The sequence below is a fragment of the Malus domestica genome, chromosome 15 (assembly GCF_042453785.1).
Source record: "Malus domestica chromosome 15, GDT2T_hap1".
Classification (NCBI taxonomy): domain Eukaryota; kingdom Viridiplantae; phylum Streptophyta; class Magnoliopsida; order Rosales; family Rosaceae; genus Malus; species Malus domestica.
In genome coordinates, this window is record NC_091675.1 from 30,951,215 (window position 1) to 30,977,433 (window position 26,219).

Consider the following 26,219-nt stretch of genomic DNA (forward strand, 5'->3'; position numbering starts at 1 on the left):
TACTCACAAGCACTCTTATATTTAGGCACTTTTAGGTTTAAATTTATTCACATTTTCCACATCACTATACTTTATGGCTTCATCGCCCTTCCGGTGTCGGCCAACACAACTCGATTCGAAGTCCAAGTGGACATTCCAAGTCGGGGTATGTCACAAGGCCCTTGTCTTGGTTAATTAATATTAATTATAAAGGACTAAATGGTCTAAATCCTAACTACTAGTATAAAGGACTAAACCTATATAAGGCCATTAGGAATCATATGTTTCCTGATGTGGGACATGGAGTCACAAAACTCCAACATATGGTGGCTTCATGACACTTCGAGTGTTAGCTAGCATGTCTCGATTTCAACATCCACATGGATATCCGGGCCGATATGTGTCATATAAAGTTCGGATGGAATTATAATCTTGCAAATGGTATTGAGATTTACATAAAATGGGATTATAAATCTAATAAAATGTCAAACAATTAATGTCAAATATATAGAAATATAAATATTAATAGTAATATAATGAGGTGTACAAAGTCAAGGAATTTTGATCAAAATTGAATACTATTTAAGGTTTTAGTCAAAGAGTGTTAGTGACTGGGGACGGAATTCAAAGTCTCCTAAGTTAAAACTCACAAATCTAAATGACATATTAGTATAGGGTGAAAAAACTATTTAGTTTTCTATCATACAAAAAAAAAAGTTTTGGGCAGTAATGTAATTTCACAAAACAAAATTTTGCGGTTCTTTTATTTAAGCTTTACCTACATGTGATTTTAGCATATATCTAATATTAAAAAAAATTGAAAGACAAAAACCTCTCTCCCCACTCCCACTCCCACGTTCTCGACCTCCCTCTCTCCTTCCCATTTTAAAAACAAAAATAAAAAATGTTCACACACAAAAGTGTGTGACATATGCTAGTGTTTAATTACTAAAATGTAGAATTCGTGCGCTCAAATCTAATTTCCTCTTTTTTTCTCACGCACCCATGTCTAACCTTGTTGATTTGCAAATATTTGATTAATTAGTACGAATTGTTAGATTGTTAATACAACAATTAAAGACAAAATTAGACAATAGAGTAATAAAATTAGGCATTTTATAACTATTTTTTTCAGCGTTTGTTAGCTTTATTTGTCACAAAAATGAGCTTACATTTTTTAAGGCACCCCTCTTAGTTAAATTTCTGACTTCGTCACTGCTTGTTATAGGTTTTAACCACTAATTGGACTAACTTAAGGCATGGGGTTTGGCTTGTTTTAGCTTTACCGAGATATATTTTAATGTCTGAGACCACATCTTGGTAAACTGAGTACGGTCGAATGGCCCCAATTTCCAATGCTGGCCATAACTAGGAGTATCATAGGCGTATTTGGTAATTTTACCATCTCCTAATAACAAACAGTAGCTAATTTAAGTAAGTTTAGGATAATATAGAAAACTTTTTTTTCCAAACTTTCTTTTCAAAATCTACGACAAATGGAAATGTACAAATTCAATTTCTCTTTTTTTATATTTTGTTTTGTGTTTTGATACAATGATGTAAATTGGGTGCCTATTTAACAAACAAACGTTTCATAATGATACACTTGCATGCATGCATGTGATTTGCGTAACGAGTGAGTGGTGTATGTAATGTGTTTGTAAAATTCTATACAAGTTATGCTGATGCATGATGTCTATAAATTGTGCTACTATGTTTAATAGATGAAGTATATATAATTAAACTTATAAAATACTGATATTTAAAAATTGTGATTCTTGTGAAATTGTTTTGCTTCTTGTAATTGAAAATAATAAGGTTATATTAGATAAATATTTCATTTTTAAGTTTTAGTTTTCAGTTTTTGTGTTGGAGGTAACAAGCTAGTATAGGGAGAAATGAGGATTGAATGAGGGTGATGCGAAAGATGAGAATAAATAAAGAAAAATTATGAAAACAAAGTCTTGAGAGAAATACAACCTAAAACAGTTTTTGAATTATAAAATTTACCTAGTTTTCATTTAATGTTTCTTTTTTTATCCGTTTCTTCTACGTCGCTCACATTATCATTCCTCCTGGACCTCCACTTCCATTAGTCATCTTTCTAAGAGAATACTGATGACAAAGGCCTCACACTTTCATGAAGAAAGAGTTGCTACCCGCGTCACCAAAGTTCAACTTATGTACAATGCTGCCACCATGCCCAAACTTTCACTTATTTACGATACTGCCAACATTCCCTTGCTTATGTCCTTATTATTAGTGAAAGTCCATAAGTGTAACAAAGATAAAAATCAAAACTTTAGAATAAAATGATTATTAAACGTTCTCTAAAAAAATCATATATTAAAAAGGGTCGTGATTGAGATGACATCCGTGATCATGCTCTTTTTCATAACGTGTAATATTTTGTGAGTCAAATGATCGCTAGCAATTGTTGATCTTTTGGTTCAAGTGAAATAATATTTTATGAGTAAAATTTCGGATTTAGAAACCAGATGCCTAGGCAACGCGCAACACGCCCGGTCTTCCATGTCCGAAATTTTATTAAACAAAAAGAGCGATAAAAATAAGAGAACTTTAACGAAAAGCACCCGGTACTGTTCACTTTAACGAAAAACCACATTTTTACACTAAAAAGTCAATCCTGGTACTATTCACTTTACCCTTTATTTTGTCCTTATCATTAAAACTCAAAGTTTTCAAGCCCTTTTCATTAGTTTTCCTTAAAAATAAAGGATAAGTGGGGGGCAAAACCATATACCCCCAAAGGGAAAATACAACATATTAGCAAAATAAAAATCATATGCTTTTAAAGACGCATGTAGTTTTATTTTGGTCTCATGTAGTTTTTGGTGACATCGACAAAAAGTTGTAGTTTTTAGTGCACAAACAAATATGTTTTTAGTTTATAGAGTCACTTGTCGAGCCAGTGACACTACATTTATCCTTTATCATAAAACGCAACACAAATACAAGAGGATGAGAAACGACATTAAACGGTGGGGATGTTTCCTCATATAATCCTCTTTTTTTTTTATTTAGACTAAGGATTGAAAATAATAAAGCGATAAATAGAAAAGGAAATTTGAGATTGTGAAGATCACTGCTTAAAAAATAAGTACATAGAAGAACGCTTAACAATATATAATTAACATCAAATCATCCACTTGAACTGTAGCAATAATTGAATGGAATGGTGATGACCATGATCATTATCGCGTTCTTATCTTAGCTAGGGTTTTTCTTATCCAGAGATTTTTCAATGTACGAAGTATATAGTGGTTCATCACATGTCACTATATAAGTAGTGAGATACTTGTGTTAAACAATAACAGTTTGAAAAAAATTCTAGTTACATAATAATATATGATGCACCGTCCTTATTCCATGTACCATAAAAAATTTATTCTTCCCGTCCCTTCCTTTGTTAAAGATTTAAAAATCCTTTTTTTTTTTAGCCAAATATTTAAAGAAATGAGGATCATCTCCGAATCCTCTTTGTGAAGATCCTTTGTAGATCTTATTTGTAAAGATCCTAAGGGTTTAAGATCCTCGCATCTTGTTTGTTTATCATTTATTGTACAGTCAATTTTTGTTAGATACTATTTATGTTTAATTTTAAATAACACAAATTCATACCGATGTAAAATGAACATATAAAATGTAAGGATCCTGATGGGATTAAAGCCCGTTTTAAAGATACTTTGCTAAACTCTTGTAATCACTACTTTTGACCTTTGACAGGGAAAAACAGATGCGCGGGATCTTTGCGCTCGAAATACATCTCGGTGATTTCGGTGACGCACGTGCACTCCCTCTGCCCAAATCCCGACGTGAGATTGTTTAGTGTGATCGGCACACGAGATAGAACATCATATGTTACTATACAAATGATGTGATATGTGTGTTAAAAAGTTAATAACTTAAAAAATAAAATTTTCCACCACTTACATAAAAACACGTAGTGTACCACTCGTATTCTCGTCACAATTAAAAATTTCTCTTCCCCGAGAAGCTTCTATTAACTTAACCTAATCATGCCTTCAATGTTAAAACAATATTTTTCAATCTTACTGACAGAATCACATTTTACTTTTATATTGTTCTCCTCCCATTACTTTATTCATGTGCTTTTAAGTTTAATAACATATATTTCTTAATGTGTGTGGCACACCTACACCACTTGTTTGAATTTAAGCGGAAAAATATTAATTTTTTTTTTTAAATGGAAAAATATTAAGTGAGATTAACTCTTCGACAATAGTATCGTGACATGCACTTACTTTCACCGGAAGGGGTGAGAACCATTACATTTAGAAACCTCCCGCAGTTCCTTCTCCACCAATTTTATAGAGTAAAATTCATCAAATTATCGTTCGCTTAAATTATAATATGTGATGTATCACCTTATGTTTAGTATAATATAAAATTTTCTATATCAATAAGGTGCCCATTTGGTGGAGTACTTCTAAAATATGATATTCAACTTCCACGTTGATTGGGTGGGTGTCTAATACAAATTTTGTTTATTGTGCATGTGTACTCAAGTTTTTCTTAAAGGTTACAACTAAGGTATAAAATATCAATGATATTGAAAATATCGGTAGTTTAAAAACACGAAAATTTTGATGGAAATATCAGGATATTATCGATATCGATAAAAATTGAATAAGAACCACGGAAATTGTAAGAAAAACTTGGAAATTTTTATTGCAACTTTGCAGAATGTTTATTTAGTCAATTATCTATTAGTTTATCACAAAAAATTCGAAGGAAATGCATTATATGATGGATTTAACTGATTTAAGTTGATTATATAGCGAGCTGGCAAACATTGTGAGTGTAGAAAATATGTAGTAATTAATAAAAGAAGTTTAAACATACCATAATAATTTATATATAATGAATTAGTACAATATTTTACACTTTATACATTGCATGGTAAGATACATGAGTGACTTATTACCCTTTATTTTTTTTATTTAAGAATTATATGGTTGTGGGGGTTTTATTTAAAATTTATATTGAAGATGCTCTTAAATTATGTAAAATTGTGATCGAAAAACAATAATTTATAATTTATATAAGATATATATACACACACACACAATATATATATATATATATATATATATATTCCACTTTATAAACCGTCCACCTCACCTTACTCTTTCCCATCACCCATCCACCTTGGGTGGTTTTCATGATTAAAACCATCTCAAAGTCCATGGTTTTCAATTTTTAAACCATCCAAAATGTCAACCTCATCTGCTATCTCACATTACCCAATTTTTTGAGTCCTCAACTTGCACAACCACCACATATTCTTCGCACTCTCTCATCTCTGCTCTCACTCACTCTCTCTCTCTCTCTCTCTCTCTCTTTCTCTCTCTCTCTCTCTCTTCGTACTCTTTCATCTCCGCCTCTGCCTTCCTCACCGATCCCACCGACAACAACCCCACCTCTGTTGTTGACTCCAGCGACAACCACCACAACCCCCAATCGCCCCCAAACCCCAACCTCAACCTCCATAACAACCACCCATTCTCCTCCTCCCCCCCCCCCGGAGCCAGCCCTGCCGACGCCGCGCTCACCTCCGTTTCTGTTGCACGTCTGCTTCAACCAAGACCACGCCTGCTTCGCCGTGGGGACAGACCACGGGTTCTGGATCTAAAACTGCGATCCGTTCCGCGAGCTCTTTCGCTGCGACTTCGACAACAGCGGCGGAATCGGCGTCGTTGAGGCACATATCTTGGGTCTGAGCCTAGATTGCAGAGAGAGATTTGGGCAGCTGCGACGACGCAACCTCGGCTGCCTTTCCGATGATGGAGCCACGACGAATGTTTCGATATTATCGAATATATCGCGATATTATCGATAATATCGATAATATCGCGATATTTTGACGATAATTAGGGGGATACGTGGGAAAATATCAGTCTCTCTGAAAAACGATAATATCGGCGATATTTTGCCGATATTATCGATATTTTAGTCATTGGTTCCAACACATTTTCTTACAGTGATCAAAACGGTGCCTACTTTACACATGATCTAAGACCAAGTTATAATTAGATTTCTTTGAAGTTAGGGTTTCACATTCACCACTTTGGATTTTTTTGGGTTAGTACCATGTTCACTTGAACTATATATATTTCAATCGTGACATCTGACTTTCTGATACAATCGAATTATTTGGTTTGGTGTATGATTGTTGTACTATAGTTCAAGTTTCACTTTGGCCCTCACTTAATCTACAAAAGGATGTAAAGCAAGAAGATTTCTATTGCCTTATAAAAAGGCAACTCTCTTCAATTTCATCCTAACATTTCTTCACTATCACCTCCCTTTTCTCAAAGGCGCATGAGACTCGAGATTTTTTTTATAATTTTTTTAGTAAAACTATATAATAATAATACGAAATCTAATAAGCTTGTTAAGGTACGTTTGTTAACTATTATGTTTTCCTAACTATTATGTTTTCCGTTCTTTTTTGCTAACTTTTTAAGTTTTCAAATACTTAGTTTATTAAAACCTTTTACCAATGCACTCGAGGTCCTAAGTTTGAGAAAATATTGTTTACCATCTTAATTAATTATTTTAATAGATGACAAGGGGACAATACTTATCAAATTTACCCGAGAGGCCCCAACGCAAAATCGTAATTTTGTGTAAATTCGTATCATGTTAATACGTCATATACAATCTTTCCAGCTCTACTTCAATTGTCATGGAAACTAATCTAATTCATTATATTTAAAAAGGCTTTTTAGCCAAAATGATCCCTGAGATTAACATAATTCCTCATTTGGTTCTTGAGATTTGAAGTCAGTAGAAGTGGTCTCTGAGTTTGTCCACTATCAATCATTTTGATTTTTCCATGAATTTTTTTGTTAAATAAGGATCAAAATGACAAAAATACCCTCAATTTAATAACAATATGCCAAAATTATTTGACAAAAATTGAGGGTACTTTTGTCATTTTATTCTTATTTAATGGAGATTTTTCACAGTATGATCAAAATGGTTGATGGTGCGCAAACTCAGGGACCACTTTTATTGTTTTCGAATCTCATAATCAAAGTGAAAAGTTATGCCAATCTAAGAGATCATTTTGGCTAAAACAACCTTTTTAAAATTAGAAAATAAAATAGTTATTAAACAAGTTTTCAGTTTTCAAAAAATTGAAACTAAAAACTAAAAATAAAATGATTTTCAGACAACCGCATAATTCTATAGCGTTTGCATGAGATTGCTTTTGAAAAAACTAAAGAAATTTTTTACAATCAAAAGCATTTTTAATTCAAGCACTTATGAGTAAAAATGCTTCCTAGACAAAAATCCCAACGAGACATCAACTGGCCCGGCGAAGAATTATAAATCGAATTATGACCAAAACCTCATTTTAATCCGTAAGAGAGTCACATAAATCTCAGTCAAGTCCTAAATATAGATGTCCAGTCCCTACCTATCAATGAACGTACATTCCCAGGAAAGACACCAAGAAAATTCCACACCTTAAACTCCTATCGTTGAAAAGTATAACAAATTAAACCTTGGCATGCTTGCTAAGCCGGACAGAATATTCCAAGAATAGGCCGTCCTACAACAATTGACATTGAAACAAAATATTAAACATCGTATATGCTTACGATATATGAGGCAAACAGTTTACTGAATATTCTTGTAATTTTTCTATATGTCCATATCCTTTGAAATTCTCATCCCATAAAATTTGGACATATGTCAGGTAGAATTTTGTTGATTTAGGGTTTTAGCTTTGAAGAAAGTGAATTGAATTAGCCAAGCAGTCATGGAAGCCCAAGTAGAGAAAGTGTATGTTGCACTTGGAAATGAGCTGCAAGATGGATTTAAGACCTTGGCGTGGATACTGAGGAGGTGGAAATCTCAGCCTATTTCCATAGTCATTCTCCATGTAACCTACAGCATTTCAGGGAAGGATTATGTTTACACACCATGTAAGTTAACCACAAATATTGGATTTCAATCTCCATATATTTTAATTGAATTTCAGATTGGATTTTACTGTTTTTTAATTTATTTGTTGCAGTTGGCAAGCTCCCTGCAAGTTCTGTAAGTGATGAGAAATTGAAGGTTCTTAGGAGGTATGAACAGAAAAAGATGGACAATATCCTTTCCAAGTATGTAGCGTTCTGCGGCAAGGTCTGTACCAATTTCTTTGGAGTATGGAGTATGGATCTTTGTGCATGGTGTTTATGGTTTTTGTGTTTTTATTAACTTTCATTTTGCTATTAGGTGAAAGCTGAAATACTTAAAGTGGAGCAAACTGATGAATCTATTCATAAGCTCATCCTAGACTTGATTTCGGGACTTCACATAACGAAATTGGTCATTGGATTTACATTCATCAAATCATCATCATGGTATGCAACAGGTTAATTTAGTCCTAGTATGTATATAAAATATAAATGCAACTTTGAGATTGTAAATCCAATTCATTTTACTTATTTCCCGAATAGGAGAATGAAGACTGCAATCAGCGTGTTATTTTACATCCACGAGCACAAGACTGAGTCCTGCGAATTGTTCATAATTTGTGGGGGAAACGAGTTATTTCTAAGAGGAGAAAATGATCAAAGAATCCAGGAGGATGGGAAAGGAGTGATGGTTGCAAAAAAGAAAGACAAGGTCAGCTTCAAATTTATGTTAGAAAAGATGTTCCTTGAAAATCGTCACAGCCTGTTTGGTTCACCAACAAAAAAGGACTCGGCCAATTTGCAAAATTTGTGGGAAAATTGTGTTCAAGAAATGGAAATTTACTACCAGCAGTTGTGTTCAAATTTGGATGTAGAAAATTGTGACCAGGGAAATGGTACAGGTACTTCTCAGCAGCCTAGTCCAACAGAGGCTATAATGTTGCAAATTAATGGGAACCCTAATATGGTAAGTTAGTAGCATATACAAATTATATCATGAGTTTCAGTACTAATATATAGAGGAAAAAGAAAAAGACTTGGATGCTTCAATAACTAATACATAAGAAAATTTGGCATATTGTCAGAGCCCGGCAGAAAAAATTGAGTTTCTTAGGAAAACAATAAGCGAAACTCGTGGGATGATAAGAATGAAGAAGAAAGAAGCCAAGGAAAATGCTGACAGGCATGCAAAAGCGGAACGGGCCATTTATTTATGCGAGCGCCGGGTAATATTATATAAACCTGAATTATTTTTCAGATATTTCGATATGTCACGTTGTTAGGGGATAATAAACTAGCCAAGAACATAAGATTTAACCAACTAAATCACAATCATAACTCCAAATATATTCTGTATATGCAAATACTGAAGTAATATCTGCAATACATACCTGCAAACTATTTGCTGAAGTCTTTCCCGTGTGTTCTATCACAATAGTCCTTCATAGTTTGTTGTATGATCTCCCTATCCCACACATGGTGAAGATTGGATTTGTGTCTATACCAACGCAAGGCTATTGAGTTTCCTGCCTCATCTGATAGAACCCGACATGCTTGGCTGATGAATATTTCCCACAATAACACACATGTTCTTCACGGCATTGATCACAGGAAAGAAAGTGCTAGACACCATATCATAACTATGTTCAACAAATTAGGATTAAGAGCCATTAGAGAAATCTACACACAACCTTCTCTTCTCTGCAAAACTCAATGCTCTCCAAGTTATAGGTAATTGGAACAATAAGAGCGTATTTTGTGAGAGCAGGGGCTTGTGGTTTTATACTACAAGACCTGGATCGCCCTATAACAATCCCACAAGAAATACAAGACTGCATTCCTTATATCAATATGAGTTCTATAAACGAGCAAACACAAGAGTCCTCAATATACCAATATGATTTGTTTGTACCATACTTGACCAATCCCGAAACTACCGAGCACCGGCCAACGCTATACTGTCAAGGACCCAGAAGAGTTCCCCTCCGACCAGGAGGCCAATCACTACTCGACACGTGTCAAGATTAGAAGCCAATCAGAGCGCAGCACGTGTCGACATCAAGAACCAATCATAACATGACACATGTCAATGTGACAAAGCTACAAGTTTTTCTATAAATAGGGGTCATTCCCCCACAATATTGGCTAATGCCATTTGTGTTAAATCATTCACAAGAACTCACTAAATTGAGAGCTTGATCCTTTGTACTTGTGTAAGCCCTTCACTACTAATAAGAACTCCTCTACTCCGTGGACGTAGCCAATCTGGGTGAACCACGTACATCCTGTGTTTGCTTCTCTGTCTCTATTCATTTACGTACTTATCCTCACTAGTGACCGAAGCAACCAAGCGAAGGTCACAAAACCTGACACTTTCTGTTGTACCAAAGTCTTCGCTGATTTTGTGCATCAACATTTGGCGCCGTCTGTGGGAAACGACACTTATTCCTACTCTCTTCAGCTGTGTCAAGCTGGTTTCTATCATTCGTACACTTTCTTTTGATCAGGCATCCCTCTCCAGCATGGGAAGCGAAGGAAGCCAGTACAGCGAGTCCAGGGAAAAATCACATGCCCTTGATCAAACCTTCCTAATTCCAAGAGGAGATGGAGATTTACGAAAGAAAGCTCCAGTGGCACATAACTCCGCTCAGGACCCCCTTGTCCTACAACTTCTTGAGGAAGTAAACAAGTTGAAGGCTGAACGTCAAGCTGAAATACCTGACTGGAACCAACCCAGGCCTGGCCCTCTTACAAGGAGGATCCTCAACACCCCCCTTCAAGCAAAGACAAAGCAGAAGCTTGGCTTGCAACTTTATACTGGAAAAGAGGACCCGATTGAGCACCTTAACCTCTTTGAGTCCACCATGGCATACCGGATGCACACCGACGAAGAGCGATGTCTTCTCTTCCCCTCCACCCTCTCTGGCGGAGCTCTAAATTGGTATTGTCGTCTTACACCTGAGACGGTAGACTCATTTGAGGAATTGAGGAAACTATTTGTTTCCCAACACATTTTCCAAACCGATCGCTTGCACTCTGCAGATGACCTGTACACTATCCGCCAGAGGCCAGACGAGTCATTACGTATGTATGCTGGCCGCTTCAGCCATGAATACTCCCGGTGTGCCGAGGCAGACGACAAGACTGCCCTCAAAGCCTTCACGGCAGGCCTACGTGATTTTTTCTTTAAATACATGATCAATGCCAATACTTGGAAGACTTACTCTGAGGTGATGGCGCAGGCTTATAACCATGCCTCCGCCGAGGCAAAGACATATCAGGAGAAACCCCCTCACCCAACGCCATGGAGGAAGAACTAGCAATAGCTAAAGTTTGACGGTTGGGAAGATCATCCAATGTTTCTCTAGTACATGACTCTAACAAAGACCCTGAAGACTCCGACATTGCAGACTCAGACTTAGAGCTAAAGCTAGAAGAGCCCTCATCACTAGAACTTCCAGGCTCTGACATCTACAATAAGAAGAAACAAATTCTATCACTACATGCATGATCAAAACATAAGGAAGTTCCTATATTACCCACATGAAGATGGTGCAAAGCGATGCCGGAACCCTTCTCAATCAGAAAGCAATCCGTCTTCCACAGTCACTACAAAACAAGCAAATGAAGACCGTGTCAAGCGCCAAAAAAAAAAAAAAAAAAAAAAAAAAAAAAAAAAAAAAAAAACAGCTTCATCCAAAAAGCTTCACCCGAAAAGCTTCACCTCCAAAACTTCACCCAAAAAGCTTCATCCAAAAAGTTTCACCCAAAAAGCTTCACCTAAAAAAGCTTCACCCAAAAAAAAAGTTCACCTCCAAAAAGCTTCACCCAAACAGCTTCACCTAAAAAAGCTTCACCTAAAAAGCTTCACCCACAAAGCTTCACCCAAAAAGCTTCACCTCCAAAACTTCACCCAAAAAGCTTCATCCAAAAAGTTTCACCCAAAAAGCTTCACCTAAAAAAGCTTCACCCAAAAAAAAAAAAAAAAAAAAACTTCACCTCCAAAAAGCTTCACCCAAACAGCTTCACCTAAAAAAGCTTCACCCACAAAGCTTCACCTAAAAAGCTTCACCCACAAAGCTTCACCCAAAAAACTTCACCCGAAAAGCTTCACTTAAAAAAGCTTCACCTACACAGCTTCACCTAAAAAAGCTTCACCTAGAAAGCTCCCTCTACATACTTTCACCTACAAAGCTTCACCATCAAAGCTTCACCTCGAAAGCTTCATCTACAAAGCTTCATCTACAAAGCTTCACCATCAAAGCTTCACCCAAAAAGCTTCACCTAAAAAAGCTTCACCCAAAAAAAACTTCACCTCCAAAAAGCTTCACCCAAACAGCTTCACCTAAAAAAGCTTCACCCACAAAGCTTCACCTAAAAAGCTTCACCCAAAAAACTTCACCCGAAAAGCTTCACTTAAAAAAGCTTCACCTACAAAGCTTCACCTAAAAAAGCTTCACCTAGAAAGCTTCACCTACATAGCTTCACCCAGAAAGCTTCACCATCAAAGCTTCACCTAGAAAGCTTCAACACCAAAGCTTCACCTACAAAGCTTCAACACAAAACCTTGCTCCAAATAAACAAATTTTGTTCACAAAACCCAAGATGCCCTTGAACTTGTACAAAAACACAGGTCAACACAAACATTTGTTTTGTTCTACACCCACAACATCCCTGTCATAACCAAACAAGCAATTATGTATATGTTTCCAAACATATTATAATAGATCCAACAACAAGCCAAAGTCCCAAGTTTCATAATGGACAAAAGTACAAGCAATTCATCAATAATGAAGGTGCTACAAAACTTGGAATCTGCCCCAAAACAGAAATCCAACCCAAGAGACTTTTTCTCTCTCTCCCTCTTCCGCCTCCTTTCATCTATCAAATTTCTGCAACCTCTGCTCTTCTCCAATGGAGCTGAATTTTGGACACCCTATAGTTTTTGAGCATATGAACAACTTTCAAGAAGGAACCATTTCTGTTTGAGCGACGGAAATTAAAGTGTTGTAGCTCCAAACATGACAGTCGGATTCTTGCAGATTTCGAAGCTGCTATGATGTTTCGAAGATCTGGAAATATTTAACCATTAGTTCATTCTGAATTTTTGATATGTTATGAAAGAGACGATGAGGCACAACTTCAATGAAGAAAGCATGCTGATCTGAATAATAGAAAATGGAGTTTCGAAGCTCACAACAAATCTGACGGGTTGACAGACAAATGATAAACAGTCACTCATCATACCTGGATTTCTAGAGTTATACTGCTCCGAGGGACCTCAAATTTGGATATGTTGTAGTTCACAAGTTAAGGAACAACTTCGATGAAGAAAGTATGTTGATCTGAACAAGAGAAAATGGAGTTTCGAAGCTCACAACAAGTCTGACAGGTTGACAGAAAAATGATGAACAGTCACTCATCATACCTGAATTTCTGGATTTGTACTGCTCCGATGGATCTCAAATTTGGATATGTTGTAGCTGACAAGGTGAGGAACAACTTCGATGAAGAAAGTATGTTGAGATGAACAAGAAAAAATGGAGTTTAGAAGCTCACAACAAGTCTGACGGGTTAACAGAAAATTGATGAACAGTTACTCATCATACCTGAATTTCTGGAGTTGTACTACTCCGATGGATCTCAAATTTGGAGATGTTGTAGTTCACAAGATAAGGAACAACTTTCATGAAGACGACTTTGCGATCTGAGCTATAGAGAATGGTGTTATCTTGCATCCACTCAGGCTGATTAGTGGAAACGAAAAGCAATTCCACCAAAGAAAAGATGAAAAAGAGAGAAAAGCTACTAATTGCACTTGATCTTGTCTAGTCAATAGCATGCAGCATCAAACACACAAAAGTTGGAAATATTTTTAGATAAGGCATATGCGAATGTGTGACATCGAAACAAGGATTCGTTACTTTGACAAATTAGTAACAAGCGAGACACCTCATTCGGCAACTCTCTTCGCCTGAAGACTTGGGGGACTCCCACCATATGCTACTGCACCTTAATACTCGGCAGTCTCACAACCACTCAGTGACTTGGATTTTTCAAGTCTCCAACCGAGAAGTTTTCCTCACTCGGGAAATTAAGGGAACACTACCTCAAACTACATGCTTCACTCACAAAGCTTCAACAATACAGGTTTCAACAAAAGCAAAAATTCAAAGAACTTTATGAAGAAGGCTTTGGTGTATTTAACACAATATATTGAAATGAAGCAAAGCTTATTTATTAATATTTTCGATAAGCCACAAATATGTACATATACATGAGTCAAAATAAACAAACAAAAGGGAGCCTTCACAAAGGTTGCTTAGGGGAAGTCTCAGCAGTCGGTAGAGCCCCAGAAAGAGAAAGCACCGGAGGGTGGTTATCCGGAGCCTCAGTACTTGACAAAACCCCAGAAGGAGGAGGCATTGGAGGTTCATCATTTGAAGCTTCATTACCAGGTACAGCCCCAGAGGACGAAGGCAATAAATGCCTTTGGAACAAACCCACAAACCGCTGATGATCAAGTAAAACCTTACCATCAGATTCCTTCATCTGGTCAAGCTTCCTCTTCATGTTTGTAGCATAGTCATGGGCGAGCCGGTGCAACTGCTTATTCTCATGCTTGAGCCCTCTAATCTCCTGTTTGAGACTCATCACTTCAGCAGCCAATGATTCAACTTGGTGGGTTCTAGCAAATAGGCGTTGGGCCATATTAGACACAGAACCTGCACACTGAACACTAAGAGCCAGAGAGTCCTTAACAGCCAACTCATCAGACCGTTTGGAAAGTAGTCTGTTATCTTTGGGAGTGAGAAGGTTCCTGGCCACCACTGCAGCGGTCATATCATTCTTCATCACAGAATCCCCAACGGTAAGAGGACCAGTAGGGGATATGAAGGATGGGCGCCATATGTTGTCTGGAGAAGGCGTGGCTGTCTCTTCTCCAAGGTTCAGGTCAAAACGACGGTCGGATGGTCCAGACATTTTCAAATGTGTTGAAGAAGGAAGAGGTCAGACAAATCAAGATCTTAGAAGTGCAAGAAATGAGCTTCTACTGGTAGAGATTCAGGTGTGCTGTGGAACTTAATGCCAGCCTCTATAAAAATCTGCACTCGACGGAGCTTCAGAAATTGAAGAGGCGTTTGCTTTCTCAAAAGCTGGGCTGCTCAGAGACCACGAGGGCCGATCTCAGAAATCGAAGAGGCGTTTGCTTTCTCAAAAGCTGGGCTGCTCAGAGACCACGAGGGCCGATCTCAGAAATCGAAGAGGCGTTTGCTTTCTCAAAAGCTGGGCTGCTCAGAGACCACGAGGGCCGATCTCAGAAATCAAAGAAGCACCTGCTTTTTCAGCCTCGTCAGCACCTGTCACATGCACAATCAGCTTTGCGAAAATTACGGGCAATCTGTTGAAGATTTCTGGTGAAGTAAAAAGCACGTGAATCTTACTGTTCAATCATCGCTCTCCATATGCACCATCAACTCCTCGGGTACCACATATAACTTTGTCAAAGATCTCTGACAAAGTTTAGGCACGAGAATTTCGAAGTTCCAGCTACCCTACTATTACCCATAAGGGTAAAGGAACAGCACCACTGCTTGACAACTGGAAAGTCCCTATGTGTGTCGACCTCCGTGTTTTGCGGCAAGACAGGTTGGCAAGAACGTCCAACCTTTACTCACATTCGAGAAAAGACTCCCAACATAATTACTTTCTCAAAAACCGGAGTAGCACCGCTTTCCGAATCTCGAGAGTCAGATCCTCGACGGGATTGCTTGTTCGAAAACCGAAGAGGCACAACTCTCAGAACTTCGAGAGCCAGATTTCCTTAGATAAAGCTTGTCTGTAATCTTTACACGTAATATCAGCTTTCCAGATACCACATACCACTTTTTCAAAGTGCTCTGACAAAATTAAAACACGTGAAGCTGGCAAGAAGGGTAAAGGAATAGCATTACTACTTGTTATTGGGAAATCCCTATATACATTGACCTCCCTCCTCAACGGACAGGCAAACCTGCAAAAATGCTCAACCCTTTCTCACATTCGAAAAGGCACCCTCAACATAACCTCTCGAAATACTCAGCTTTATTTCCCCCCGATAATACCTCAGCAAATAAGCCACACCAAGAACAAGAGTATCTCATATCATCAGGGTCGAAAGTAAGAGTATCCCATATCATGCTTTCTCCCTATCTTTGTCTTTGTCCTTGTCCACACCTGCAGGACAAGGAGAAAGAGAGCAGTCAGTCGGAACCTGAAATCAAACCTCCAATTTGGAACTGACTGCCTGGAGCCTTTGCCTGGTTGCTTACTTAGCATTGCTCTCGAGTACTCATCCTCAACTGCTGTCAAGGTCACGAATTCCACCGGCAAATACCTCATGACAGTTGATCAGATATTGGCTCTTTACACTGAAGCTGCCAAGCGTGGATGAGTCACTATGAAGGAATGTTCTGAAGGACCATTTAAATGCAAAGGTTGCACACCACTTCTGCCATGCAAAAGATTGAAGCAGAAGGTTCAACGGTGAGCTGAAACAGATCACTACAGCACGACACCTTTCCATACCACATTCATTATTCCGTCAACAGCAAAAGTATCCCATATCATCAAGGTCGAACGTACTCTAGATTTGATGGACTTGTTTTGACCCTCAAATTTTTTAGTCGGCCTTATACTCTGAAGGGCACCAGAAAACCCTCCAGCACAGTTCAAGAATAAGCCTGTGGAAAGTTACTTCTTCAAAAGCAAATGTATCTCATATCATCTCTTATCCATTTGCTTCTCCTTATCCTGGCAGTTGAATGAGAGACAAGGAGAAGGAGAACAATCAACCGGAAGCCGAAGTCAAACCTCTGATCCTGGGTTGCTTACTTGGAAGTTTGACTGCTTACCTTGTCTGTCACCTCTTTCGGCAGATCTCTTAGCTCGGCGACTTGGGGGACTCCTACTATAGGGTTTGTATCACACTTGACTAAGCCCGAAACTACAACTAAGCTTCAAGTGAAATTGATACATTACCTTGTGCGTCAACATCAGCTAAATACACCATTCCCGGATGGAGGAAAGGTACTTCCAGAGAAGGGCAGATGAAGATCAGACCACACTTCGGTACTTAGAATTTTCGTGATTACTCAAGGGATTGGATCTTGCAAGTCCCCAACCGAGGAGTTTCCCTCACTCGGGAACTTAGGGGAGCACTGTTTGTACCATACTTGACCAATCCCGAAACTACCGAGCACCGGCCAACGCTATACTGTCAAGGACCCAGAAGAGTTCCCCTCCGACCAGGAGGCCAATCACTACTCGACACGTGTCAAGATTAGAAGCCAATCAGAGCGCAGCACGTGTCGACATCAAGAACCAATCATAACATGACACATGTCAATGTGACAAAGCTACAAGTTTTTCTATAAATAGGGGTCATTCCCCCACAATATTGGCTAATGCCATTTGTGTTAAATCATTCACAAGAACTCACTAAATTGAGAGCTTGATCCTTTGTACTTGTGTAAGCCCTTCACTACTAATAAGAACTCCTCTACTCCGTGGACGTAGCCAATCTGGGTGAACCACGTACATCCTGTGTTTGCTTCTCTGTCTCTATTCATTTACGTACTTATCCTCACTAGTGACCGAAGCAACCAAGCGAAGGTCACAAAACCTGACACTTTCTGTTGTACCAAAGTCTTCGCTGATTTTGTGCATCAACATGATTGGATTAACTCTTGTCGACATGATTTAGACTTCTTTATAATATCAATTATCCCAAGACTTGCAAGAATCATACTCATACTCTTACATTCTCCCACTTGAGTATGATTCATCACAACAGATAATCATCTCAAATTATTATAAAGGTGATCGCATAAGTCATTCATCAACACACTTGTATATAGACACAACCAGCTTACATAAGCCAAAACAATGAATTTATAATTGCCTCTGCAACACAAAATACAGATTTAACTTACAAATCACAATGTCCAGTTCATGTTCATAGCAATGTATCTAAGCTCAAGAGTAAACCAAGATGTCTACTCCCACTCATATAGCCCAAAATTGATATAAAAATACCAAACATTCTTGACAGTAGGCTATCAATTTAAAATTATTCATAATTGTATGAATAGCACAGTTATATCAATCAATAGCTTTATCATATCACCAAATCTTTTGGATAACAAAAGCTTAACCTCACATACAACTCACCTATGCATTTTAAAGTATTGAACTTAAGAATCTTTTCTGTTACATCGCAGAATTAACTCAAAAGTCACAACATACTTAATTTGCACTTTGTAATTATGTGAACCAATATAGCAAAACCAAACCAAATTTGCTCCCACTTATCTAGGCCATACTTAACACAAACAAGTTAAGTATAAGTTAATATCAACTGTATTAACTAACAGTCATTGCAATACACTGAATGTCTTATTAATGTGATTAATTGCCGCAACCAATACGCAAACAAATTCCATGATCACATTCATCCAATTCGTATTTACAACAATGTGATTTTACTTGACCAGAACAAACACATAAATTGATTTGCTCCCACTATATCAAGTTAAGTTTAGTTCCAGCAAATAGCACTAAACTTCTCATTACTGAAACAAATTAAGTAACATAAATAATTACCAATTGCTTCAATAAAACCATAATCTGGTTTTCAAGCATCCATATGAATTATAATGGCCGGCTTAAATACTCTTAGCCTTATGCTTACATTCGAACATACGATTCTCCCACTTAAGCATAAGGAGAATATACTGCACAGTCAATAAAGAAATCGGAGATATGAACCAATTGGTTCCCGATTCCTTACCTATTGCATAATCTCAGTTTAGTCATATACACCTAAACCATTATACAAAACAGTCTATGTATCAAAAGATAGTCACAATCCATTCGGAAAAACTTATCTCACATAAACTCAAAATCACCAGTTTCAACAATGATCAAAATCAGAATAGCAAGCACAATATTTTTGCATTCAATTTGATCTTAACTAGTTCAATATCCATCGAGCAAGATCAACCAAAATTTGATAATGTTTGGATATATCACAACAATATATCTTGATTAAAACGAGATAATCAAGACTACTATTTCTTCTGGAGAACTCGAAGTTCATCTTTCTCCCTATTTGTGATTTCAACCAAAATATAATAGCGGAAGCATGCATCATGAAATCACAAATATACATATACAATAAGCATGCATCGATATATACATGATAAGATTAGTCGACAATAATCCAGATTAAAAATCTTCATGCCTTTAATTCATTGTCAACACCATCATCAATTATCATTAGTCTTATGAATTTCCAATAAGATGACAAATAATTATTTGTTTTCCGATTCATAATAGAATATATATTTTGTAAATGGCTAAAAGTTTATTGTCACAAGACTCATTATAGGCGGTCAATAAAACATCTACCTTATATATTCATTTGTTCATATATTTTCTTGTATGCTTGCATCAATATTCAGAGAAACTTATGCAAGTTCTATTTGATATAGATAAAGCCGCATGCCCATAATTACAACGTCTATGCACGAATGATATCTCCATATATATACAGATTTCATTCAAATATGCTATTATGTACAAAGCAATTGGCATCCACTATATATATGCATTTATTTTGTTGCTTTTCAATTAATCATTATCACGACATGGCTAGGAAAACATATCTTCATGTTTTCCCATGAAAGCAAAACAAAACCATTTTTGATGATTACATGAGAATCATGAAGTCAGAAAAGTAATTATAAAAATAATTACACGTCTTACTACCGCAAAATGGATGCCAACACAGAATTTCAGCAACAAAACCAAGCAATATTAGGAGGTCAAGTTAGAGAGCAGTGCACCTTAGCAGCCACTTCGAAAGACTTGCGATACATATCATTTCCCGGCTCCTCATTTAGTGCCTTCTGGAAGCACTGAGATGCCGTTTCGAAATAAACCCTTGCTTCATTATCTCGTTAAGTTCTTTAATCCGAACCCCCAAGCTTTGCAAATTCCCTAGTAGATTTGTATCTGAATGCATCATTAGACCCGTATTCGACAACCCGATTGCAATTCCTCGGCTCCAAATCAACGAAACAAATTATCCATCAGTGCTCAAGACCCATCCATACGGATTGCCATCATTCCCAATTCCCATGGACCTCGTACCATTGCAACAATAGAATGACGAACGAGTTAACGTCAACATGAAGAACCAGAATAATAATATAATCTCAAAATGCAAATAACATGATCTTTGTTCAATGGTTCTTAATAACACAATTAGCATATCAGAATACAAGTTTATTCATTACACTAATAGTACAAGGAGGAATAATAAACCAAAATTATCTCAATTTGCAGACATCATAATCAACACAGCGGAAGCAATAATTTCGAAAATCAGAATTATGATGTTTAAGAGAGATGTATACTGCTAAATTACTATACTTATCATCAAATAAGCAAGCATGAAAAAGTTCTGTCAACCCTAGCTTGAGAAACACAAGTTTCAGAACAAGGAACTAATCTTGACACCAATTTCATTTAACTCAGTCTAAATGTCAAACAAAATTCAGGAAATTGCAATAAGATTTCAAAATACATACCCTTTTATGAATGGTTTCAGGATCGTATCAATCTCAGCATCAATCTTGACTTAATTTTAGATTTAGATGAGCAAGGGAGAGCCCTTTTTCCGAAGAACACCATCAAAGGTAAAGATCCAAATCTCCCAACCAACAAAAATTTTAGTTATTAAAATATTACCTAAAACGACACCGTTTCCAACGACTTTATTATAAACAAAACGACATAGTTTTTGAATTTATGTATTTCTAAGAGCCCTAAAGCTCAGTTCGAAAACCCAGGCAGTGAGGTTTTATGCAATATTTCTTAATCATGAGTTGAATTTAATGGTTGAATCCTTATGGCTCTGATACCACATGTAAGAGCAACCATATAAGCTCTATAATAAACTAGCCAAGAACATAAGATTTAACCAACTAAATCACAATCATAACTCCAAATATATTCTGTATATGCAAATACTGAAGTAATATCTGCAATACATACCTGCAAACTATTTGCTGAAGTCTTTCCCGTGTGTTCTATCACAATAGTCCTTCATAGTTTGTTGTATGATCTCCCTATCCCACACATGGTGAAGATTGGATTTGTGTCTATACCAACGCAAGGCTATTGAGTTTCCTGCCTCATCTGATAGAACCCGACATGCTTGGCTGATGAATATTTCCCACAATAACACACATGTTCTTCACGGCATTGATCACAGGAAAGAAAGTGCTAGACACCATATCATAACTATGTTCAACAAATTAGGATTAAGAGCCATTAGAGAAATCTACACACAACCTTCTCCTCTCTGCAAAACTCAATGCTCTCCAAGTTATAGGTAATTGGAACAATAAGAGCGTATTTTGTGAGAGCAGGGGCTTGTGGTTTTATACTACAAGACCTGGATCGCCCTATAACAATCCCACAAGAAATACAAGATTGCATTCCTTATATCAATATGAGTTCTATAAACGAGCAAACACAAGAGTCCTCAATATACCAATATGATTGGATTAACTCTTGTCAACATGATTTAGACTTCTTTATAATATCAATTATCCCAAGACTTGCAAGAATCATACTCATACTCTTACAATATATGGTCGCAGACATAATTTCATTTAATCGAGTGATTATTGAAAATATGATGACAGAATATGGCAGACTGTTAGGAAAAAAAAAATTAGCACTCAAAATACTCTCAAGTTGTTGATTTATTCTTTTGTTTCCATTTTATCTGGTTTAAAAGAGAAATGTTTTTATAGGCTCAGGAGTTAGACGTTCAAATTAAAGAAGAGGGTGACAATAGAAGAGAGTTGAACAAAGAATTAGACACGGAAAAAGAACAACTCCATGAAGTAGTTAACAACATTGAAGAAAGCAGGAACAAGATGAAGTCACTCATAGAGCTTCAATATGAGCTTTCACACAAGCTCCATATGTCCAAAATGGCAAAATCACAAGCGGAGGTCCAGCTAGAGAATGAAGTGATGAAACGTACAGACATGGAGAGAAAAATTGAAGTACTCCGACGAGAAAGAGATGTATTTCAACGAAGGATTGAATTTTGCAGACAACAGGATGCCACAGGAACGGCAGAAGGGTTGAGTGAATTGAGCTGCCGTCTCAGAGAGTACACAGATGAGGAGATCAAACAGGCCACCAACGAATTTTCAGAACGTTTTAGATTGAAATCAGGAAGTGATTTGAGCAGTGTCTATAAAGGGCGTATCAATCATGTCACAGTTGGTATCAAAGTTCTTAACTCGGCTAATGGACTGTCCCAAGAAGATTTTCAGGCTAAGGTAAATGCTATAAGACATGCTAAAGGAATATGCATGGGATGTGAACTTATTTGTTACAATAAATACTAGAGTGATGCTTTATGGGTGGGCATATCTTTTCATCAGACAAGTGTTTACGTTGTCAAATAGTGCATCTAAACCACACACCTGACAAAAAATCATGATCGATGATACAAATTCACAGTTCTACAACACAAACATCTTATATTGTCAGATATATAGCCTAGCAAGAGATCATTTCTTCAATCTAACAAAAAACTATGCATATGTGTAGGTGAAGCTAATCAGCAACATCAGACACCCACACCTGCTTGCCATGATGGGCTACTGCTTCCAGCCAAACTGCACTGTCTTTGAAGACATGCACAATGGTAGTTTGCAAGACGTCTTATTTTCCTTCCATGAAAAAAAGAATCCGGCCCGGGACCTTCAGTGGCAGGACCGCATCCGCATTGCGGCAGAGGTTTGCTCTGCCTTATGCTACCTCCACATGGCTCAGCCCAAACCCATTATTCATGGCCACCTCAGCCCATCCAACGTCCTCCTCGACCACAATCTCGTGGCAAAGGTCAGTGGTTTAGGGCTCAACCAGTCCTACGACGAAAGTCATGTCGGATGGGACATACGGGCCCTTGGGATTTTGACTCTCAATCTTATAACTGGGAAGAACTGGGTTGATGAGGCTATGCTCATGGAAAAGGCAGGATTAGTTCGAGTTTTAGATGAGAAGGCTGGAGCATGGCCATTGGATTTGGCAGAAGAACTTGTGAGCTTGGTGTTAAGGTGTTTATCCGTTAACAATGGACCCAACACGGATTTAAGAATGGTGACAATAATGGAGGAACTTTGTGAAATCAGAAAAAAGGCTGATGCTTTAATAGCAAGAGGAGGATCTGGCTTGAATATTGAGGGAATTGTGCATGGAGAGGTCACCAATGAAGTCCCGAGGGTTTTCTTATGCCCCATATTTCAGGTTTGATGTTTAATATCTCACTATTTTTGGTAGACATAAAAAAAAATGTCGATCTCTTTTTCTGTTCGTGTCGTATTGATCATAACTGCATTTTTAACGGGTCTTTTAAACTATAACTCTTAAGCTAGGGTGGAGAATGCTCGACCCAAAATCAAACTGCTTTTGAACAGTTCGTTTAATTGGTGACCCTTCACAATAAAACTTTATTTTTAACCCTTTTGAACCAAAGATCTTATGCATGATTCTCTCCGGCTCATCATTTTTCATGAGTGACCGGTTATTTTTTTATTGTCTTTTGATACTTAGGAAAGCAAAGTTCTATGATTTATACATTTAAGAACAAAACAAGTGGAATATTTAAGGCTGGTTTGGTATTGCTGTGCTTTAAAAAAAAACTGCTTCTGTTGTGCTGTGAGAATAAACAGTTTGAAATAAAGCAGCAGAGTGTTTGGTAAACTTTTTTGTAAAAGTGTTTTTGAAAAAAAAATTAATATTATAGTATTTGATAAACTTTTACGTAAAACAGATGTGAAAAAAAAAACTGGTTTTTCAAAGCTGGGTTTTGTTGCTTTGTGTTTTTGGCTTTTTTTCACCCAAAACTGTAAAAAAAAGCTGAAGCTGAATGTTTACCAAACATAAAAAAGCTCCCAGCTTTTTTTGATAGCCACTTTTTTTCAGAATCACCTCAGTACCAAACCAGGGCTAATACTAGTATATACCACACTAATGTGTCCAACTGTTATCAAACTAACTACCTTGAAATTGTAATTTGTCATGTGAATCCGAATTTTGAGTTCAGACTTAGTGAAAAAGAAGGCTTAAACTTGTGATATAGTTAGAGTATCTCCAACAGCCTAGTTATTCTAGATTGCTTAACTATTTTAACTGAAAATTTTTCAAAATCAATCTCTAACAAACTAGCTATTCCACAAATTAAATTAACATAATGAACAGTTGCTGGCTAAATTTAGCTAAGTAGAGACAACTTTTCAGAAATTTAAACTTATAATGTATTTAAACTTTTAGCGTTCTTTCTTTACAAGTTGCAACCCTCTATTAATTTGGCATTCAGAAGGACTTGACCCACTTATATGAGCATGCTAAAATTTTAGTATTTGGGTGTCTTGGCCCGCTCAATGTATGAACATACATTTTTTCTTACTCGAGCAATATTCGATCTAGACTAATCTTAGTTCCGAAGAGAGAGATTCGTAGAAGAGGAGTATATTGTTTTAGTAAACTTTGATATGTTCAAGTATGCCAAACCTACTTTATTTTACAAGAGTTTGCAACTTCTATTTGTAGAGACCACTTCTATTGGTGTTCAAGAGTAAAGAATGATACAAATATGTGTTATTTTGGATGCAGGAAGTAATGAAGGATCCACATATAGCGGCTGATGGATTTTCGTATGAGAAAGAAGCCATTGGAGAATGGTTGCGACTGGGGCACAATACATCACCGATGACAAATTTGAAGCTTGAGCACAACATTGTAATCCCTAATCACACCTTACGGTCTCTCGCTCAGGATTGGCATTATAAAAGATCAATTCCATATCCATGAATTGTGAAGATCATATTTTAGAAATTCCAATGGACATAATATCTTTGTTGTACATATTTTTAGCAAGTGTGTGAATTTTGTATTGTGTAAATCGTATTATTGATGTATTTCACTTAATCAAAACAACAATAAAGTATTCATTTTTAGTGAAAATTGTATGATTGGATTTAATTACTATTTATTATTTTCTTATGATATGGGTATTTGTGAAAAGAGAAATATTTCTAATTTTCAAGAAGAAATAGTCATTCTTCTTAACATTCAAGCATATATGTAAGTTATGAACCCTAAATCCTAACTCGAATCAAAACTCGCCATTTTAAATTTCATCCAAATGGAATCCTAATTTGTTTTATATCAAGGCCCCAATAGCCTAACCTCTTACATGTCCTCCACTTCTATTGCAAAATGATAAGAAGAGCAAACACTTGTATAGTGCCAAAATAGTTTCAGGACCACAACTCTTACTGATTGGAAGCTCCAAAATTATTTATTTTATTGTATTTTATAACTCTAACCATTAGAAGATAAATGTACGAATAAATGGATCATGTAAATAGAGAAAGCGAGTATCGTGAAAAACTTCAACCGTGTAAAATCGCATGAAAAAAAAAAGCTCAACTAAGAAAAAAGAGACCCACGTACCATAATAAAAATTTTAAACATAAACCACCACATTTTTTTAAAGGGGGACAACTGGTGACAAGCCACGGTTATCCATCCTTTTCGGGAGCTCGGAAGACTCACAAAGTCCTTTCAGCCTCCCCATGGCCGCAAGTCTAGCTTCCATGCCAGCAGCGGGTTTTGAACCCGAGACCTTCAGTTTTTAGTTTGAAGAAAGCCCTACAATCCGCTATTTACCACTAGACCACCAACTTATGGTTAACATAAACCACCACATTGAGTCTATTCCAAACACCATCCATGAGAGACAAAACTAAACATACATGTTAGAAGTGATTTTCTTCCGTACTTAAATTACAAATTTAAATTTAGAAAGATTGCCACATTATTTTAAAGCCAATTGGATAATCTTGAAAAGAATTTCAAGAAGCATATTCGTAAGGATTCAGAGAAGCTGTAGGTAGATTACGAACATATCATTGTTCCTCATCATCCCTAAATTATATTGAATTATTCTGAAGATACATTATTATTATAGAATGCTAGCCGTGCCTGTAATTGGCTTCTTTTATTGTGTAAGGTGTTAATGTGACTCGCACAACAAACTATATAATTGCATTATCCTAATTATTATTATTCATCGCACAACAAATTATATGATTGCATTATCCTATTTATTATTATTCCTCTCACAACAATCTATATAAT

The 26,219-nt window shown here is 36.8% G+C and overlaps 2 protein-coding genes across 6 annotated transcripts; one reads left to right on the forward strand and one right to left on the reverse strand.

The window, feature by feature from the left end:
- Nucleotides 1-7,732: 7,732 nt before the first annotated feature.
- LOC103431398 (putative U-box domain-containing protein 50) lies at nt 7,733-25,040 on the forward strand. The gene is made up of 8 exons (XM_029094687.2): nt 7,733-7,961; nt 8,054-8,166; nt 8,260-8,387; nt 8,484-8,907; nt 9,026-9,166; nt 21,809-22,348; nt 22,623-23,321; nt 24,690-25,040. Exons 1-8 carry the CDS (start codon nt 7,796-7,798, stop codon nt 24,885-24,887), a joined length of 2,409 nt encoding a protein of 802 aa, XP_028950520.2. The 5' UTR covers nt 7,733-7,795; the 3' UTR covers nt 24,888-25,040.
- Nucleotides 13,188-14,967, reverse strand: LOC139192370 (uncharacterized). Of its 5 annotated transcripts, none has more exons than XM_070814426.1 (3): nt 13,550-14,967; nt 13,369-13,423; nt 13,188-13,285 (listed from the first exon to the last, which is right to left on the reverse strand). In XM_070814426.1, the coding sequence occupies exon 1, from the start codon at nt 14,922-14,924 to the stop codon at nt 14,250-14,252; it is 675 nt and encodes a 224-aa protein (XP_070670527.1). In that variant the 5' UTR covers nt 14,925-14,967; the 3' UTR covers nt 13,188-13,285; nt 13,369-13,423; nt 13,550-14,249. The 5 variants fall into 5 exon arrangements, with proteins under 5 accessions (XP_070670527.1, XP_070670525.1, XP_070670523.1 ...); XM_070814424.1 differs by having other exon boundaries at nt 13,369-13,442; XM_070814422.1 differs by having other exon boundaries at nt 13,369-14,967.
- Nucleotides 25,041-26,219: the final 1,179 nt, after the last annotated feature.

Bases quoted from the DNA above. Each gene is read 5' to 3' on its own strand.
- LOC103431398 (XM_029094687.2), top strand. From the start codon at position 7,796: ATGGAAGCCCAAGTAGAGAAAGTGTATGTTGCACTTGGAAATGAGCTG. The intron at 8,167-8,259 runs GTCTGTACCAAT...TTTTGCTATTAG, and splicing joins ATGTAGCGTTCTGCGGCAAG to GTGAAAGCTGAAATACTTAA. The intron at 22,349-22,622 runs GTAAATGCTATA...GCATATGTGTAG, and splicing joins AAGAAGATTTTCAGGCTAAG to GTGAAGCTAATCAGCAACAT.
- LOC139192370 (XM_070814426.1), bottom strand. From the start codon at position 14,924: ATGTCTGGACCATCCGACCGTCGTTTTGACCTGAACCTTGGAGAAGAG.